Source organism: Ovis aries, chromosome 1, assembly GCF_016772045.2.
Source record: "Ovis aries strain OAR_USU_Benz2616 breed Rambouillet chromosome 1, ARS-UI_Ramb_v3.0, whole genome shotgun sequence".
NCBI lineage: Eukaryota > Metazoa > Chordata > Mammalia > Artiodactyla > Bovidae > Ovis > Ovis aries.
In genome coordinates, this window is record NC_056054.1 from 277,646,470 (window position 1) to 277,667,352 (window position 20,883).

Genomic DNA, 20,883 nt, shown 5'->3' on the forward strand with positions numbered 1-20,883 from the left:
ACCATAGTATAATAAAGAATGAAATTTTAATAATATTTATTCCAGTTTATAGATAAGGAAATGGAAGCTTAACAAGGTTAAGTCACTTTAAAGGAAAAGAAACATAAAGGGAGACGAGAAGGAAACATTTTGAACAGTAGGTTTAAGAAAAGCATTCTTATGTTTGTAAAAAGCCCTCAGAAGAGTTTTCCAGTCGCTTCTGGCCTCTTGTTTGTCAGATGGTGCTGGTTGGTCTGTTTCTGACTCTTTCTAGACTCTCTGGGTGTCTCCTGAGAGCTTGATCGTCTGAGCATGGTTGTGGTACTAAAAGAAGTCTCCATGTTTATGGGGCACATTTATGCTAAAGAAGTATTTGTTTTTTTATCTGAAGTTCAAAGTTAACTGGCTGTCCCACATTTAATTTGCTGAACTTGTTAAGTGGCCACAAAGGTGACCTCAATGAACCATATTAATGCCCTGGGCTTGGCAAGCCCCCCAGGAGGTTGAATGCTCAGGCACAGCTGCAGGAAGGGTTTGTGTGGAAATGATGCTGACTGGTTTTTGATTAGCCGTTGAGAAAGAAATACTGCTGCTTAGGAGTACTGCCATCCTTAGGAGAGGCTAGAGAGCTGGATGAGTCTTCACCTATAATTATAAAGTCACATTTTGATTTGATTGTTAAGAACAGCCACCGGGCCGCTGCTTCTTGAGGCTGGGAAATCTTAAATTGCTAAGTTAATGGAAGGAGAGAACTGTGGGCTTTGCTTTGTGCATTAGTTAGATTTAACAGGATATTATGGTGAGAGCTGCAACATTACTGCAGTGGCTTGTGAGCTGCAGAAATTTATTCTCTCTCACCTAATGTTCTGCTGAGTATATTGAAGACAGGGGTTGGGACTAGCGGTTCTCTCACGTAGTCATTTATGGGCAAAGACTAACAGTGTCTCTACCATCTTTAGTAGATGGTGAAAGCTTGTTGTTGAATCACGCAAAGAAGCCAGGATTCTTGGCCCCCAGAAGAGAAGAATTCAATCTGGGGCCAGAGATGAGGCTTGATCAGAGCTTTTGTGTAATAAAGTTTTATTAAAGTATAAAGGAGATAGAGAAAGCTTCTGGAAAAGGCATCAGAAGGGGGCAGAAAGAGTACCCCCCTGCTAGTCTTCAGCGGGATGTTATATAGTCACTGTTGCTGCTAAGTCACTTCAGTCGTGTCCGACTCTGTGCGACCCCATAGACGGCAGCCCACCAGGCTCCCCCGTCCCTGGGATTCTCCAGGCAGGAACACTGGAGTGGGTTGCCATTTCCTTCTCCAATGCAGGAAAGTGAAAAGTGAAAGTGAAGTCGCTCAGTCATGTCCGACTCTTCGCGACCCCATGGACTGCAGCCTTCCAGGCTCCTCCGTCCATGGGATTTCCCAGGTGAGAGCACTGGAGTGGGGTGCCATCGCCTTGTTAATGAAAGAAAGGAATGTCTTAAAACTCAGAATGGCACCAGGCCCCTCACCCATAAGATGCATTTGGGGATAATCTTGGCACCCAATGGTTCATCCTGGGCCATAAAATGATTAACTTGAATCTTGAAGAAGGGCAGATCACCACACAAATAGTTTCATTTACATAGATTAGGGGAGCAATATCTGAGTATAACATACTGGTTTGTCAAGTAGGTTCTGAGCCAAGAGGCAGAACCAACATGAAGACAGAGTTTGGGGTAAAGGCATAGTTCGTTAGCTTAGTTTAAGATAAACATTTCCTTAAGAAAAGGGCATTGGTTAACTTCAAGTGAAACCAGGTGACATTATGGCAACACAGAATTTTTAAATTTGTACAGAGAAGGAAAACATATCGCTAGTGTGTTTCCTCCTGCCACCTAAGAAAGATAAAAAAGTCTGACACTTGCAGGCAATTTCCTCCTCTGGAGACCCCCGGCCTTCCTGCCTGCTACCCTCTGAGTGGCCTCTAGGATCACTTCATTCCTTATTCCAGCCGGAAGAGCAGAAATGCAGGAGCGTGAACAAGTCAGCATATGCACAGTTTTATGGACAAAGCGTAAAACCGACACACAACACTCCTGTTTGCAAAAGGTTAGCTCTGTGACCACAGTAGTTGCACAGGAGGCTGGGAATGTAATCCTGCTGTTCATCATTCTATTAATTAATGGAATAGGTTCTATTACTATTACTGTGGAAAAGGGGGCATATGAATTTAGGTGAAACGATGTAATCTACATTATATCCTCGAGTTGCTTTACAGGGCTTTTAGGTTGAGGGAAAGAGACAGAAAAAGAGCAAGGTAATATTTTAAATATTAAAGGGAATAACATACTTTAAGGGCGTGTCATGTTCCTTTGTTTATAATTCTGACCCTGTGAGTGATCTTTACTCACTGAGTTCAGATCCTAATATGAACATGATATACAAATTTTCTACTTGAAAAATTAATAAATATGCTATTTCTCCAGTCATTTATGAAAAACTTTGCTCTCACATTTTTTAATGCATTTCAAACCTTGTGGTATTACAAGACAGCAGGCCAGTTCTTCCCGAGTGGTGAAGTCTGTTGATAAGCAAAGATAATACTTATTAGATAATAATTGCGCATTAAAAGTGCCACATGAAAGAAAAGTAGGAGGAGGGATTTTGAACTCTGATGGAGGGTGACGTTTGACCAGATCAACCCCTATCTTACACGTCTTTATTAAGATAATACAAATGAATTTTTATCATCAAGAGATGTATTTTCACGACAGATTGAAAATCTGAACTTGCCAAAAGCATGAAAAGTCTGATAACAATTGAAATATACAGAATGCTTAACCAATACCAATCCGGAGCCAAGTTAAAGGTCAGTTCTGTTTGAATCTCCCAATAGCAAAAATACATGCCTGTTTCCACTTAAATTTATGTTCAGAATAGCGTGATACTGATGGACATTCAAAGGCTAAATAAGCACAAAGCATTAGCGTGGGTGATGGAAATCGTCAAAACCACTCAAAGCCTAGTAACACGCTGTGGACTGCCAGATACTGCATCCGCATTACTCAGTTGACGGATGCCTCAAAAAACAATATTTTTTTTACAGTTTGTGGCAGTGTTCAGTCCTGAGTAACCTGAATTTTGTAGCACCTTCTTACTCTAGCCCCAGTAAAGACACGGTTTTGTTGATATTGCTAGAAAAATGGCAATAAACCTATCTCAGTATAATAAAAGAATAATATGAGGACAAGACCTTTCCTGAGTATATGAATAGATTATTTTAAAAAATAGATGTGTTTTGTAAAACTGTATTTATTTTTGCACCAACAAACACTGCCCTATAAGTAGAAAACAAGTAGAAATAAGTAATTTAACTAGAAAATATTGTAAGCAGAAAAACCTAGAGTTCATGAGTTTTTAGAGTTGTTTCATTCTCTGTGGACTATCACTGAGAAACTTTACAGACTATGTTTTCATTATATAAACAGATATGGGAGCAATTTCTTCCCTTCCCTCCAGAAATACCGTATAATGTTTAAAGGACAGAATTTATCAGAACGTAAAAAAAAGCCTTCAGTGTGAAATACAAACACACAGAATAACTGGGGGATTCATTTGTCTAGGGGCTGCAGCTCTAATGGGTGGCCCCTTTGACACTGTGTATTTCCGAATCGTAGTGAAGCCCCTGGGGAACATCCTCTGCCCTGACTCTAAAGCCGTGCGCATCGGACTGAGCTGCCGCTGGAAGCCCTCGGGCCGCACTCCGGCACTGCTCCCTCAAGCTGAGCGCCAGTGTGGTCATTCAGAGTTTTAGCTCTGCTCGCCTTGTGGTTTCCTGTCTTGGCTTTGGGGAGCCCGCTGCCGTGATGAATTCTTGGCCCCTAAAAGCCTGGTGATCTGATGCGAAGAACTGACTCGTTAGAAAAGACCCTGATGCTGGGAAAGACTGAAAGCAGGAGGAGAAGGGGACAACAAAGGATGAGATGGTTGGATGGCATCACTGACTCAATGGCCATGGGTTTGGGTAAACTCTGGGAGTTACTGATGGGCAGGGAGGTCTGGCATGCTGCAGTCCATGGGGTCACAAAGAGTTGGACATGACTGAGCAACTGAACTGAACTGAACTGAACTGAAAAGCCTGGTGATAGTGACTTGATTTATTAGGTCAACAAATATTTATTATCTATTTATTTATAATAAATATTAGGTCAATAAGTATTGATTAGGTCAATTTATTAAAAGCCAAGAATTAGAGAGGCAAGAGTCAGTAGAAAGGAAACGTGCTTTAATCAGAGTAGCCACTGACGACCGCAGTGTTCCAGTGGCTGAGTCCGCCTTGCAATGCAGGGGACACCCGTTCGGTCCCTGGTCCAGGAAGGCCCCGCTCGCCTGGAGCATCTCAGCCCAGGTGCCAGAGCTGCTGAGCCTGTGCCTGCAGCTGCTGAGGCTTGTGTGCTGCAGTGCCTGTGCTCTGAGACAAGAGGCCTCTGCACTGCAGCTAAATAGGCCCCCGGTCACTGCAACTAGAGAGCCTTGCACAGCAGCAAAGACCCGGTGCAACCAAAAATAGCCAAATAAATACAATTATTTTTTAAAAATGAAAAAGAATAGCAATCCGAGGAGAAGGTGGACTTCTGTCTTGAGACTAACTCTGAAGATTCTGCTCTGCCAAGACAGGTTTTTAAATGGAAAAGGGGGAAGGATCTCAGTGAATCGTGGAGGCAGGACGTTGGGCTCCACATCCTTCTCCGTTGCATGTCGAGCGGACATCTCTCCCTTCACATGTCGATTTCCCTTCATGATATGCCTGCAGGATCGCTCAGGGGGCTGTTGCGGGTAGAGAGCTAACTATTCTGTAACTACATTCTTCACTCTTCTTTTTGTCTAGGAAAAGAATCAGCAGGCTAGGCAAGGCATGGTGAACACTCAGAAGGGCGTAAGTCAGGAGCTAGGTTAAGTTGCCTAGTGATCTCATTCCTATAATTACGTCCTTTTAAAGTTAGAGGGGAAGAGAAAAGGGCAAACGGGAAAGGGAAAAGGCACGGCTTTCAGCTGGGCTACATTCTCAAGTAGCCCTGAGGGAGATTTAGTAAAACAGACACCATTCTGCTTTGCAACTTTCCCTTTGATTTCAGTGACCTGGAATATAATACTCTGCTCCTCAGCTTTGGCAAACGCTTTACTCAAACGTTTCTCAAATCAGATGGATGTGGCTTTAGAATATTGATCTTTTTGTGATTTTACTCTTCACAGTGACTAAAAATAGACTGAATTACGGAAACCACAAGTGGAAAAGCAATTCTAGCATAGTGCAAATGTAACTTCTACTGATGGCATTCCTAAAAATAATTACTGAATTATAATGCGCTTAAGTGAGGGTCTGCGGTTTCTCATCGTCATTCATGGTTCCATTATTTCAAACACTTCAAATTTAGGATCTGAAATTCAAATATTTCAAATAAAATCCATCTAGCTTTTTTCAAATGTAAGTTCAGATTAGTTAGTGACTAATCAACTTGTGCTTTAAAAGTCAAATATATTACTCATATTTTGAATGCTATTGAGAGTCCTAAAATATAGCTTGGACATATCTATTTCTGACTGCTGATTCTAACAGATAGGCGGTTCACTGGAACAAAATATAGAGGCCAGAAACAGATTTATACATATATGATCTCCTGATTTATGACAAAAATGTCACTGAAATGCTTTGGAGAAATAATAACATTTTCTAAAACGGTGCTGGGCCAGTTGGTTATCCACTGGGAAAATGCAACTCTTGACCCCTGCATTCACACCATACGCAGAGTCAGTTGTGAATGGATCGCTGATGAAATACACAAGTTAAAAAGCAAAGGTCTAGAAGACATTGTAGACTCTCTTAATTGCCTTGGCATAGGCGTAAATTACTTAAACAGACACAATGCACAATCAGAATATATGCTAACAATTCCTACAAATCAGTGAAAAGAATGAAGCCAACTTCAATATATAAAAGTCCTATACCGACATTTCAGGAAGGAGAAAACCCAGATGTGTAATAAATTGTGCTCAATATCATTAGGAAAATGAAAATAATGTCATTACCACTAGAGTCCTTTAAATAAAAGACAAATCACCAAGGTCGCAGGAAGACGTGAGCAACTTGAAATGTCATGCACTGTTTGTAGAAATGTAAGTTAGTACAGTCTCTTTGCCAGCATAAATGAAACTATTTAATTACTTTATGACTCAGCAATTTGATTCATAGTATCAACAGACACACCTATTCCTCTACAAGGAAAAGTATAAATACTTTATGTGTACATATATACATATATGACATACATCCATGTTTATTTATGTGTTTATAAAAGTATTAACTATAATCGTCCAAATTAGAAGCAATCCAAATCAAATTTTCAGCACCAGCAAACCTAAGAAGCAAATTTCTGTATAGTTATACAATGAAAGTCTATTTAGCAAAGAAGTGAACGGGGTACCATGGTACCAAATTGATGAAAATCGCGTAAGCAATGTCTAGTGAGAGAATTTATACACAAGAGTACGTACCACCTGATTCCTATTATACAGAGTTTCCAACTAATTAAGCAAAACTAATCTATGATGATTGGGGCAATAGTGACTTTGGGTGGTTAATGACTGGATGGATCATGAACGCTTCTGGGTTTCTGTCCTAGTTATATCTCTATCCACGATAATGACAAGGATGGTCAGCTTTAGGGAAATTCATAAAGTCATCCATTTAAGACCAGTGTACTTTACAGTATATATGTAATACTCAAAATAAGACACTTTTAAAATATGTTGAACAATTTTACATATGGCAACCTAGTCAAAATGCTTTTTACATCTCTAAAACTTACCTAAATTTCCAAAATTAGTTTTTGAATATCACCAGAAGACTCCCCTCGCTAGACTGGAAAGAGGAGGATTCTCATAAAAGCGTTCTGAGGGTAGCACACAGGTGGGCTGTAAGCATAAATCCCAGTTCCATCATGTTCTGGTTGAGCAACCTTGGGCGAGTAAATTCCGAGACTGTAACGTGTCACTGGACTTCCCAGGTGGTGCTGGTGGTCCAGAGCCCACCTGCCAGCGCAGAAGATGGAAGACATGTGAGTCCATCCCTGGGTCAGGAAGACCCCCTGGAGAAGGGCATGGCAACCCACTCCAGTATTCTTGCCTGCAGAATCCCAGCCAGGAGACAGTGAAGGACAGGGAAGCCCGGAGTGCTGCAGGTCACAGGGTCTGAGTCAGACACAACTTGACTGAACAACAGCAATGAACAACCCATCATCACACACAGAACCCACTTCACAGTGGCCATCTGAGGGTCAAAATAGTTACTGCATGTATAGCGCTTAAGCTTTATCACAGAGCAAAAATTCAACACATTACCTGTGACCTGTTGTTATTTTGCTATTACTTTAGTGTCATTTTAATATCATTGTATGGTGTGTATCAGCTCTATAAAGTAACAATAAAAATAACAGTATGAATACGCCAGGCAACCTCAGATAAGCCACTCATGGTCCTTATTACCCAGTTTTGAAGCTTATGGAGTGGCAGTCTCACTACAGGCAGCAGTAGCAGCCAACACAACTCATACCTGCCCAGTGGTCTACCTCGTGGGACCCTGGTTCCAAATTCTGACTGTGAGCCAGTCTGCTCTCTATACAGCCTTTCAGGAAGGTCTGTCAGGACGGGCCAGGGTTTGCTGTGGTAACAGGCAGTGTCCAACTCTCAGGGGGATGTGCACAGAGACGTGTGAGCCCGGCAGTCGCTCTGAATCCCAGGCTTATAGGCGCTCCATCTTGTCACGTGACCGTCAGGGCATGGAGAAGAAAACATGAGGAGTTGCCTACTGGCTCTCAAAGCTTTGCCTGGAAGTGTTTCAGGATATTCCTGCCCTCACAGTTTTAGCCGTAGTGCGTCATAGAGACAGGCTTAATCCCTTCAGGTGGTGGGAACTGTAATCATTCCAGGAGGTGGAGAGCCAGGAAGATTTGGTGAAGAGCACTAAAGACTATCATGAACCACTAAGGAAAAGGGTATTCTTTTCCTCAAATATGGAAATGAACATGAAAGTCCTAAGTAAAATGTAAAATGTTGCATACCTGTGGAAACTCTTACTATTGAATCCAACATTTTCTCTCTAATGAGGAGATACATGTTGGATTTCACACTGGGGCAAACATTAATTGTATTAACACATGGTTTGTCGTCTATGTTAGTCTTCATTAACTCTAAGTTTTGTTACTTGGGTAACCAATATTTACTTCTTATGAAATTAGTATATTTTAACTATTATTTTAATTTAATGACTGGATATTATAGACGTTATAGTCCTTATGTTTTCTATTAGAGTTAAATTTGGAAATTTTGCCAGTTGAAAGCTATAACTATAAACAGGACAAATATGCCAAAAGACTTTCTATAATTAAGGAGTTTATATGTGAATCATGGTTTTCCAGCAGGTTTATGTTTAAATCATTAAGCTATTTTTACTAAAAATGATCCAGTAATTCCAAAGTTCGATATCTAATTTAGAGTTACGTGGCATATGAAAAAGCAAATAACTTACAGGGAGCCAAAATCGGTGGTTTTTACAGATTTAACATGCATGCCGTGTGGGAGTGTTTTGAGATAGTAACCTTATACAGCGAAATGAAAGCGATGCACAGACTCAGGACACTAAGATAATCAGTTACAGGTAATAAGCGGCAGCTTTCACAGAGGTCTGCAGAGAGCGCGTGCTGCGTCCTTTGACCTGCCAGCATACTCACAGACGGGGCTTCCTCGTGGACTGACGTCACATAATAACAACAGGAGTCCAAGGTCCTCCTCGCAGGCAGGCCTCTCTGCGATGCCTTTTCCGCCTTCAAGTGCCACAAACACTGCGTGGGGCAAAGAACACAAGTCTTCAGTCTCAGCACTTTCATAGTACTTAAGGGTGTTGCCAGACTGAACGGCATAGCTATGCTCTGGATCTTCTAACGAAGAATGTTGTTGCTGCTGTTGCTGTTTAGACTCTAAGTCATGTCCAACTCTTCCCGACCCCCTGGACTGTAGCCAGCCAGGATCCTCTGTCCATGGGCTTTCCCAGACATGAATCCTGGAGTGGTTTGCCATTTCTTTCTCAATTTCTTTCTGACTCAGGGATCAAACCTGCCTCTCTTGCATTGGCAGGCAGAGTCTTTACCACTGAGCCACTCCAGAAGCCCCCCAGTAAAGAACAGAAACAGCCAATTGGGAGCAATCTATTCAAAACCCCCAACATTTGGGATTTTAAGTGGGCAAAATGCCCCAGCCAATAGTAATGTAAGAGGTTTTTTTGTTTTCTAAAGATTCCCCAACCATTTACTAAGGCTGTATTACTAAAAGAAAAAATTCTAAATGCATTACCACCCAATAAACAAGATCTTTTAAATGTGAAGGCATGAAGTGTCGATGAGACTGTGAAGTAATGAGAACTTTGCAAACACTGGGTTGGGAGTGTCTGCTGCTGTCTTCCCACAGGACAGGCTACATCTGGGGATTAGCTTCTGCCTTTTCGGGTTGGGAAGGGAGCAGGAATGCTACTGAAAGAGTATGTCTTCCTTTTAAACAAATAGGAGGAGGGTAGGGAGCTTTTTGGCTTCTGTTTCTTCTCAATCACCTTCAGCTCAAAATAATTCTTATGCGAAAGCGGCATATTTGAGGATGGCATATTCTGCTGTGCTTTCAAGACCTCACTTCAAAAATGACAGTAGTCAGCTTACATGAGTGTTTGTTTTTCTTTTCTTCATTGTGTTAAAGACTTGAAATTTCTTTTTGAAATAAAAAACAGTAGTGCAGCTCACTGCGTAAAATGAATAAAAATTCAGTCTGGAAAAAGGAAAGAGAAAGAAAGAAAGGAAGGGAGGCAACAGCCCTAGCTGGGTCTCCATGAGACTTTGCTGTGAAAACCAAAAACGAGAGGAAAAATATAGGACTGGGAAGAGGAAATTGCATCAAGAAGAGACAATTGACACAGAAACCAAACCTGGAAAAGAGACATGTATCCCGTTGTTCGTTGCAGCACTGTTTACAATTGCTAGAACATGGGAGCAACCTAGATGCCCGTCGACAGATGAGTGGATAAGGAAGCTGTGGTGCGCATACGCAATGGAGAATTACTCAGCCACAGGAAGGAATGCGTTTGAGTCAGTCCTAATGAGGTGGATGAACCTAGAGCCTATTATACAGAATGAAGTAAGTCAGAAAGAGAAAGATAAATAGTGCATTCTAACACATATAATATGGAATCTAGAAAAATGGTACTAAAGAATTTATTTACAGGGCAGCAATGGAGAAACAGACATGGAGAACAGACTTATGGACACGGGGAGAGGGGAGGAGAGGGTGAGATGTGTGCAGAGAGTAACATGGAAACTCACATTACCACATGTAAAACAGATACCCAAGAGGAATTTGCTGTAGGTCTCCAGAAACTCAAACAGGGGCTCTGTGTCAACCTAGAGGGCTGGGGTGGGGCGGGAGATGGGAGGGGGGTTCAAGAGGGAGGGGATATGTGTATCTCTGTGGCTGATTCATGTTGAGGTTTGACAGGAAACAACAAAATTCTATAAAGCAGTTATCCTTCAATTTAAAAAAATTAACAAATTTTTAAAGAAGAGAGACAATTGAAAGAAAAGGAGCTGCCTGGGGCACAGAAAAACTTGATGACGGATACTGAATATTTGTAAGAAGGGCTTGGAGAGGACAGCATATTCTGTGCCTCGTGAAGGGTGGATCAAGCTAAGACAGCGCTCTCAAAAGGCAGAAGGCTAAACGTTGCTGGAAGCGAGAGTTCCTGGTTGATTGCATCTCTATGAAGCATGTTGTGGATAGGGTTATTCCATTCAGTGATTAGGTTAGAAGGTCTTCCCTTCTGGGTGACTCCATCTGATACGGATGTTGAGGGCCAAAAGCGATGTAAATGTCCACCACGGCCCTGGGACAAAACGGAAGCCAGTGACAGCATCAACCACTCCGGCCCACCTGGCTGCCTTCTTTCAGCCCTGCCTTTCCTCAGCAGTAACTGTTCTTAAATGTTGCTTCTCACTGTGCCTGCTGCCCTTTCTTTCCCCAGCACTTCTCATTAAGACAAGCAAGAGGGACGAAGGCTAACAAGATGAGCAAGGATCCAGTCATAAGAGAATCTCACCCACTAATCCTGGTGATCAGTTAAAACAGCTATTTCTAGAATTACAAATCCCTATGGTTTTACCGGTAGTCATGTATGGATGTGAGAGCTGGACTGTGAAGAAGGCTGAGCGCCGAAGAATTGATGCTTTTGAACTGTGGTGTTGGAGAAGACTCTTGAGAGTCCCTTGGACTGCAAGGAGATCCAACCAGTCCATTCTGAAGGAGATCAACCCTGGGATTTCTTTGGAAGGAATGATGCTAAAGCTGAAGCTCCAGTACTTTGGCCACCTCATGCGAAGAGTTGACTCATTGGAAAAGACTCTGATGCTGGGAGGGATTGGGGGCAGGAGGAGAAGGGGATGACAGAGGGTGAGATGGCTGGATGGCATCACTGACTCGATCGATGTGAGTCTGGGTGAACTCTGGGAGCTGGTGATGGACAGGGAGGCCTGGTGTGCTGCGATTCATGGGGTCGCAAAGAGTCGGCCACGACTGAGTGACTGAACTGAACTGAGCTGAGCAAGCCTCTTCATTAATCCACTTGCAGTTATTCATTTTTCCCACAACTTCTAGCCCAGATTTGCTGTGACACCCTACCATGTTCAAAGGAGTGTCTCACAAGCAATGAAAAAAAGGCAGGGTATCTTTAGAGTATTGGTCGGCAGCTGGTTCAGTTAAATCTCTCCCCACCCACGCTGTACTACACTGATTAACTTGTGAAGAAATGGCTAAATGAAGATATTAATTGTTTGTATTTGGTACATATGCCCTCATGAACACCATTATATTTTAATTCACTTTTCAACGAGTAAGCCGATATTGTTTTTTAATGATTTCCCATCTGGCATGCATGCTAATAAAGAAAAGAAATCTACTAATTTATGCCATATCAACTTTAACCTCTTTTGGAGTACTTTCTAATTACATAGTTCTGGAGGAAATCAAACTGGAAAAGCTAGGTTTAATCTTCTTGCCTTTTAGTTCTCATACATAATCATTTAGTGAGAGAGAGAAATAAAACACTCGTTTTTGGAGTTTAACAATATGAGGACAGTTATCTCTCTATTATTTCTCTTTATTTTCAATCAGGCTTATGTAAAATCTGAATACTGCAAGGTAAACTGGTTATCCTGCAAAATAATTCAGGGCCATCCAAATCCTCAGAGAATTCAATTATGTTCTGTCTCATTTTGATGGGGTGGATTATGATCCATTCTTTTTGAAATTCTGTAAATCACATGTATGTACGGTAATTCCCTGTTTACTTATTTATTTCACAGGATACAAGCAGGTGTGTCCCAAGAGATTGTACATATACACATACAAGAGGCATTAACACTTCTAGGTGCTAGATCTGTACGAGTCAATTTGTTTCAATTTTGGGAATAATTTTCTTGATTCAAATTGTGCATATTATGTGTATCTATGCACAGTTGTGCATGTTGTTAATAAATGAAATTAGCAAGAAAAATTAAAGATCTGGATATTACAGAATTTTCACATATTTTTCAACATACAGTTGAAAGTTTTCATCAAAAATTATATTGCAATTTAATGAAAAACCTTATACATAGGCTTTCTTAGATGTCTCAGAATGAAAGCCTTACTGCCATTTAGGTAGGTTGTGGATTGTCTGGAGGAGACCACGTTCTTAGCGCAGCATCTGAATGAGTTGCTGATTTAATTCACTGAAGATGTGAAACTTTCTGGGAGGTGAGACACTTCAGGGGGAAGCACGGTTGGTCAGTCTCCGCTTTGCACCCACGGTTCTTGGTCCTTGTATGAGGGCCACCGGTTCTGGAAGGCTTTTTTCTCCCTCATCATTACTTAACCTTATTCTGTGTTTCCCTCTTACTCCCCATCTGGCTCTTCCATTTAAGGGAATATTTACATTGCCACCACATCCTTATCAGTAGGGAGAATACAGAGTGTTTTCTCCATTCTCCCTGGACAGGTGCTTAATCCTTGTATTTCTAGAATCAAAGACAGTTCATTCCCCTGCATTCAATTCTGTGACCTGGTTTAATATCCTTTTACCTGGGTGCTTCCAATGCTGAATTGAATCTAAGGGCTACAATCGGAAACACATTTCCTTGCACTGAACTATTGTTATTGCCTCTAAAATTTATTTGAAAGTGGTGGTGGTGTTCAGTTGCTCAGATGTGTCTGACTCTTTGTGACCCCATGGACTGCAGCGTACCAGGCTTCCCTGTCCTTCACCATCTTCGGGAGCTTGCTCAAACTCAATGTCCATTGAGTCAGTGATGCCATCCAACCATCTCATCCTCTGCCGTCCCCTTCTCCTCCCGCCTTCTGTCTTTCCCAGCATCAGGGTCTCTTCCAATGAGTTGGCTCTTTACATCAGGTGGCCAAGTATTGGAGCTTCAGCCTCAGCATTTGAAAGTGTAGTGAATCTTTAAGATAATGGAATTGCCTGTCAAATGATGTCCTGGTTCTCTCTTGCTTACTACCCTCATGACTTTAAACAATTTTCTTAAGTTTTCCAAGTCATTGGTAAAATGTCAGTGATAGTACACCAGAGAGAGTTGGCATGGGAACCACACAGACTAATATACATGAAAATATGTCTTGCAAATCACAGTACAACAGAACTATGTCTGTTCTTAACGTGCATGACAAAAGTAGGTTTAAAAAATAATCAGCTAGCTAGAAATAATTCTGTAATAGCCTAAATGGGAAAATAATTTAAAAAGAATAGACACTGTATATGTATAATTGATCCACTTTTCTATATACCTGAAGCTAACACAACATTGTAAATCAACTATACTCCAATAGAAAATAAATTTTTTAAAATAAAAATAATATGTTGTGAATCAACTATACTTCAATAAAATTTTTAAAAAGAGTTTAAAAATAAAGAATAAATAAAAATAATACTCATCACTCACTCAAGAAACCTGCAATCTTTGTATAATACCATTGTCCTAGAAAGAATGTAATATATATCTAGGCTTTTCCCTGAAAATAAACCTAGTAGTATTCAAGTACTTCAAATATATATTTGCATCCTTTTCCTACAAACACTCTTTGTGTACAAAAGTCTTATCATGATTTCTTTTTAAGTTTAAAATAATAGTATCTTCTTTTCATCCAATTGAATTGGACTGAGTAGCAGATTATTTTTAAGAAGATTTCTAAATGGATATTCTGTAACTGACTCATCCAAGAAAACACGTTTTCTTTTCAGAAGTCTGCACTCCTATTTTATTCTTGAGTCAACCACATAATTAACCATAGAGCTTTAAAAAATGTTTGTTGTATCAATCAACCAAAGGGATCAGTCATTTTTTCATTCCTCCACTTAGGGGAGTGCCCCACGTATGTGGATGGTGGCAGTGGGCTTTCTATAAAATTTGTGATAGAATCCTGTGTTCGGTTAGTAAATACACAAGACATTTTTTCCTTCAGTTTGATAATGAACTTATTGACTCAGCTTAGCCTGTGTTTTGGAAACCGAAGCTCACTGAAGGGCTTGGTAAACAACTCTTTGGGTCTCTCCCTCATAAGACGGCAATCTAAATGCCTACCTGAGCTTTCTTTTAAAAACCATGAAGCTGAAATCTCTGCTTTATTTCAACAGCTGATGGTCTAAGCTGTTAAATTGCTCTGCTAACACACAAATCCGGGAGTTTAGAAAGTTAGACAGGAAGAATGAAACGTTCACGTGCGGCTCTGACAGCTCCCAGCCCAGCCCAGAACTCCCAGCCCCGCCCTGGACTCCCAGCCCAGCCCAGAACTCCCGGCCCCGCCCAGAACTCCCAGCCCCGCCCTGGACTCCCGGCCCTGCCCAGAACTCCTGGCCCCGCCCAGAACTCCCAGCCCCGCCCTGGACTCCCAGCCCCGCCCAGAACTCCCAGCCCCGCCCTGGATTCCCAGCCCCGCCCTGGACTCCCAGCCCAGCCCAGGACTCCCAGCCCAGCCCAGAACTCCCAGCCCCGCCCTGGACTCCCGGCCCCGCCCAGAACTCCCGGCCCATCCTGGTGGCCGTGTCTTGGGGCGTTGTCTGTCGGTGCTTCGTGTGAAGACATTTTCACTCTAGTGAAAACCACCTTGGGACTGTGCTCAACCTTCGTGAGAGGCTCAACAACTAGCTTCAGCCTTCATTCTCTATCGTAATTCTCAGTGTTAACAGGGGGAGTATTTTTTAATAATTTTATTCCTTGACAAAAGCTATAACTTCATCATAAGCTAGATCATTCACAATAGTCTAGAACATTAATGCTTTCTTTTTGAGTCACCTAGAACCTCCTTCCAGAGCTCAGATATGACTGGTCTCTGTTAAGACATCAAAACCCAAAGCACACAATTAGAACTCAAGAGACTTGAACTGGGACTTGCTCTTTCCCTAACTAGCTGTGTGGCTTAATTTTTGCTTTAGTTTCCTTGTCTGTGTGATCCTGGAGAGATCACTTGACTTATTTTCTGCCTCAGGCTTCTCATCTGTGAAAGGGGTTAACAGAAGTGCTTACCTGTTAGCATTGTAATAAGAAGTCAATCTTCTTCATCGCAAGAAGATGCAATAGTTCTGAAGGTCCTGGAGCGGCACTGGGCTCATATTAAGAACCTGTGTGTTATCTTGTAATAATGTAATACTGATCTACTTTGTCATAATTCCTGTATTATCTCATCTCACAGGCTACGATGAAAACCAGATGACTCAGTAAATTTTGTACTAGTTTGTATTGCTACGTAGTCAATTACCACAAACGTAACATCTGAAAACGATGCCCATTCTTTGTCTCATGGCTCCTATAGGTCAGAGGTCCAGCTCTAGCTTAGCTGAAGTCTCTGCTCAGGGCCTCATCAGGTTGAAATCAAGGTGTCATCTTTTGCTCTTTCCTGGATCTCAGGATTCTCTTCCAGTCCCATGTGGCTGTTGAACGCATGTCATTTCTTTATGGTTGTGGAACAATATCTACCGTTCCTTGGTAGATATCTAGGAGGGGTCTCTCCCAGCCATTAGACGCTGCCCGCCATTCCCAGCCATGCGGTCCATCCCAGAATGTGACAGTTGCTTTCTTCCAGGCCAGGAAGAGCGTGCCTCCCTGCTTTCCAATTCCTTAACACCAGAGGAAGAAAACTCTTCTTTAAAGGGCTCACCTCATTAGGGTAGGCCACACAGATCACCTCCCTTTAGCCCTATAATATAATGTGATCGTGCCTTGATATCTCGTCATACTCACAGGGTACACCCTGACTCAGGGAAGAGATGGGAGGCAGTGGTAGCTGAGGGGAGAGGAGATAGGGGAGGGAAACAGACTTCTGCCTTCAAATGTGACAAGAAGTGAAAAGTAAAAGTGATATACAAATATGAAATGCACGTTATTGTAATTTCATTATTGTTATCATTACGATCATGATGGCAACAAGTTTTTAACCTCATACAACACTATTCCACTTATTTTTAATGGCTTAAATTAGCTATAAAGAGCACTCTAATTCATTTTGAAATTATGTAGTTCGTAACTCCTTAAATTCCTATTCCTTTTAGGGTGTTTGCATCCCACATTCTGCCCTTTGAGCTTTGTCCCTAAATCATGATGCTCCCCGTGAAGCCACTCCTCAGAGAAATGAACCTCTGTTGGAGCCATCAGTTCATAAAGAGCTCAGCCCTCATCGAGTTTACAGGGACACACCAATCCTGAAATTCCCCATAGGTTAGTTGTATTTAACTAGCAACCTAAATGTCCATCGGCAGATGAATGGGTAAAGAAGATGCGTTACATAGGTGCAGTGGAATCCCAATCAGTCATAAAAGGGAATGGAATAACGCCCTTTGCAGCAACAAGGATGGACCGAGAGAGTGTCACACTGAGCGAACTAAGTCAGACAGAGAACAGAAATCATATGTTATCACTTAAATGTGAACCTAAAATCTGATACAAATGAACTTACTTACAAAACACTCAGGCTCAGAGACTTGAAAAGACAAAGCTATGGTTACCAGAGGGGAAAGTGGTGGGAGATGAAGCAGGAGTTGGGGACTGAACACACACACTATCGTATGTAAGACGGGCTTCTTAGGTGGCGCTAGTGGTGGATGGCCCACCTGCCGTGCAGGAGACGTAAGGGACGCGGGTTCCATCCCTGGGTCGGGAAGATCCCCTGCAGGAGGCCATGGCAACCCACTCCAGTACTCCTGCCTGGAGAATCCCATGGACAGAGGAGCCTGATGGGCTACAGTCCATAGGGTCACAGGGAGCCAGACGTGACTGGAGCAGCTTAGCACGCGTGACGTATATAAAGCAGATGGCCGGTGAGCCTATCCTCTATGTCCCCATCTCCACTGCTGCTCTGCAGACAGGCTCATCAGCACCATCTTTCCAGATTCCATACATGCGTTAACATACAATATTTGTTTTTCTCTGACTTACTTCACTCGTATAATACGCTCTAGGCTCATCCACCTTCTTAAAACTGACCTACTTGTGGACGCATTGCAGGGAGGAAGGAAAGGATGAATTGAAAGTGGAACGTAGGAACACATACATCACCATACGTAAAATAGATAGCCGGGGGCATCGCCATACGTGAAATAGATAGCCGGGGGCATCACCATACGTGAAATAGATAGCCGGGGGCATCGCCATACGTGAAATAGATTGCCGGGGGCATCACCATACATGAAATAGATAGCCAGGGGCATCGCCATAGATAGCCGGGGGAAGTTTGCCGAAAGACACAGGGAGCTCAGCCCAGTGCTCTGAGACAGCCAGAACGGGTGGGAGGGGAGGGCATGGGTGGGAACGAGGCTCCGAGGGGAGGGGACGCACGCGTGCCTGTGGCTGATTCATGCTGACGCATGGCAGAAACTAACACACTATTGTAAAGCAATTATCTTCCATTTAAAAATAAGTAAATTTAAATTTTTAAAAAATAGATAATTAACAAGGACTTACTGGATAGCACAGGAAACTACTCATTTTTCTGTAATAACCTGTATGGGAAAATAATCTGAAAAAGAATGCAAATGGATATATGTATAAGTGATTCAGTTTGCTGTACACCTGAAATTAACACATTTTAAATTAACTATACTCCAATGTAAAGTAAAAATTAAACTGAGAAATGAAGCAAATTAAGGAAACAATGAACCTTCCCAGTGCTTTAGTGATATTTAATCCAGGAGCTATGCGAGAGACTCAGAGAAGTCTACTCACAGGCAGCCTGACTGAGCTCTAGACGACTCATAGGGCTGTGGGCTTGTCCTTTGACCAGCGCTCGCAAGGATATCATAGATTATAAAAAGTTTGATAAGCAGTAAAGTACAAGTGTAAAATAAATACAAATATAAAATAAACATAAAAATTCAATATATTAAAAGGGTGATACAAGGAAAGATTGATAAACGATTGCATCTTCCCTTTAAATGAAATAGGGAATTTAACCTGGAAATCCAAACAAGAAATTTCTGGTATTTTGTGAATACAAACCCCTTCAGGGAAGGGATGAATTGCATACCCATACAGAGATTACTAAAGCTTTTGTATGCACAAGAGTGTACTATTGGGAAAATAAATTAGGAAGAATACAGACTGCGGAGTATGCCCGTGTCCAGCACTGCCTCTGCCGCTGTTGCCAAGATGATCACGGAGGAGCTACTTTTCCCACTGAGACGTGGTCTCTGCCTCTTTAATACCGTCTACTATGAGCTGTCTACTGTGATAATACTGCCTACTGGAAGGTGTTCTAGGGAGGAGGGGAAAGAACCTACACCAAGGTCTTAGGACAATGTCAATACGCACGGAGATTCATTTCGTATGCGTTGTCTGTTGTTCTTCTTATTATTTATTTATTTTGAATTTTAACATGTGGCCCAAAGTCTAGAATGCATGAAGTGCTCAGAAAATACTTTCTTCACCCTTCTCCAATACTTGTTTCTTGAGTTGAACTGGATCTGTCAAAAACAGTGCTTCGGATGTTGTCAACCTGAAATAAGCTAAGAGGCGGCTGCTCGTCTCACCTAACACAATTGCCTTCCTCCCTTCCTCCTTCCCGCCCGCCTGGCTCTCTTCCTCCCGTCTTCTCTTCTTTCCTGCCTTTCCTCCTCCTCCCTCTCTTTCTCCTAACTCCTCTTTCTCTCCTCTTTTGTTCTCGCTCAGACATTATTTTGAATTTTCGAACGACCTATGTCAGCAAGTCTGGCCAAGTCATCTTTGAAGCGAGATCAATCTGCATTCACTACGTCACCACATGGTTCATCATCGATCTAATCGCTGCCCTGCCCTTTGACCTCCTGTATGCTTTCAACGTCACAGTGGTGAGTCCTCGTAAAAATGCTGGATTGAGCAAAGCTCTAAATAATAAGACGACCAGCAGAAATCAAGCATCCTCTTGAATTTTTATTGATATCTGTTAACTTCTCTTTATTCATCTAAAGCATTTATTTTTATGATTTCTTACAGGAAAGAACGGATGCCCACTTGTAATCATAGCTATTTTTACTATTTAATAATTGACACTCTTAAAAGCATTAAGTGCTCCCTTCTAAATAGACTTTCAAGAAGGTATAATAGCATTTTTGGACCAGTCATGCAATTTGCTGCTAGAATAACCAAATTTAGCAGGCAAAAATTTACCAAGCATTTGTTCAAATTAAACATTGACAAGCCTTCCCAAAAGAAATTATATTCTCTATCAAGAATTAAAAACATAGTTCTCAATATTAAACAAAGTGATCAATATTTCAAGTACGATCATTACTTACTTCATAAGGAAGACTGAACTGTACTCCTGACTATTTAGTACAAATCTGTGCACTTGTTAACTGCTTGCATAATAGTATTTTTTCTTTTCTTTTTCTTTCCATATATATATATATATATATTTTTTTTTTTAAGTTGGGAAGTTGAGAGTGTCAACATCGCTAAAAGGTTTATAACTCAACTGAAAAGAAAGCTCTGGGGGAAATCTAGTATATAATATCAATCAGTGTTAAACTGAATTGCTATCTGAACTTTTTAAAGTGCTTTTCAAGACTGAATTTGACTAGATAAGTATACTGTAATGAAAGTATAATGACTTAAAACAAGGCTTCTGCAAGACTGCCAAAAAATATCCCAAAGAAATATATAATGCATAAAATATAAGAAAAATTTTCCAAATTATCCTGGGGAATTGTTAAATAAGTGGTGTCTCATAGACTTTGCTGTAAATCAACTTGCTACTCTGCTTCTACTAATAATAATTTTTATATTCCATTTTTCTTTGGGCACTGAACAAATAGCATAAACTTAAAAATTTATATTATATAATATAAAGTATTGAATCTATATAGTATAAAATACATAAGATGCTTAGATATGATTAAAAGTTTTCATTGCCTAAAATTAACATGGGTAAAGAATTTTTTGAGATGTCTAATTTTCATAATTTGATGGATTTTAAATGCTTGCACATTTTTGCTGTGCTTTTGCTATCTTTTTTCATTTTCACTTGTGAAATAAAGAGCATGAATTCTTTATAAAGGTGAAGTTAGAAAGTAAGAAAAAGAGGGAAGGAAGGAATCTCTCTTATCAGTGATATTTTTTCTGCTTTTCATAGGGGTGAGCATGTAATCATTTAACAAACTGGCTTATAAGTTTGTTATTCCTCCCAATAAATTAGTCAATATCAAATATTCTATCTGAACAGAAAAGCTTGTTTAAAACGGTGTATTTATTTCCCAGGAGAGCGTAAGCTATGAGGAAAAGTCTGTAAGTTATGCTTTTGTTACACTGCACAGACTTCACAAAAAG

The 20,883-nt window shown here is 41.2% G+C and overlaps 1 protein-coding gene across 2 annotated transcripts in view; it reads left to right on the forward strand.

The window, feature by feature from the left end:
• KCNH8 (potassium voltage-gated channel subfamily H member 8) overlaps positions 1–20,883 on the forward strand; it is a 462,169-nt gene that overhangs the window by 275,969 nt on the left and 165,317 nt on the right. For both annotated transcript variants that reach the window (XM_004003423.6, XM_060406713.1), the window contains exon 6: positions 19,249–19,406. In XM_004003423.6, the coding sequence (XP_004003472.3) occupies positions 19,249–19,406 (158 nt within the window). The remainder of the gene's footprint in view (positions 1–19,248; positions 19,407–20,883) is intronic.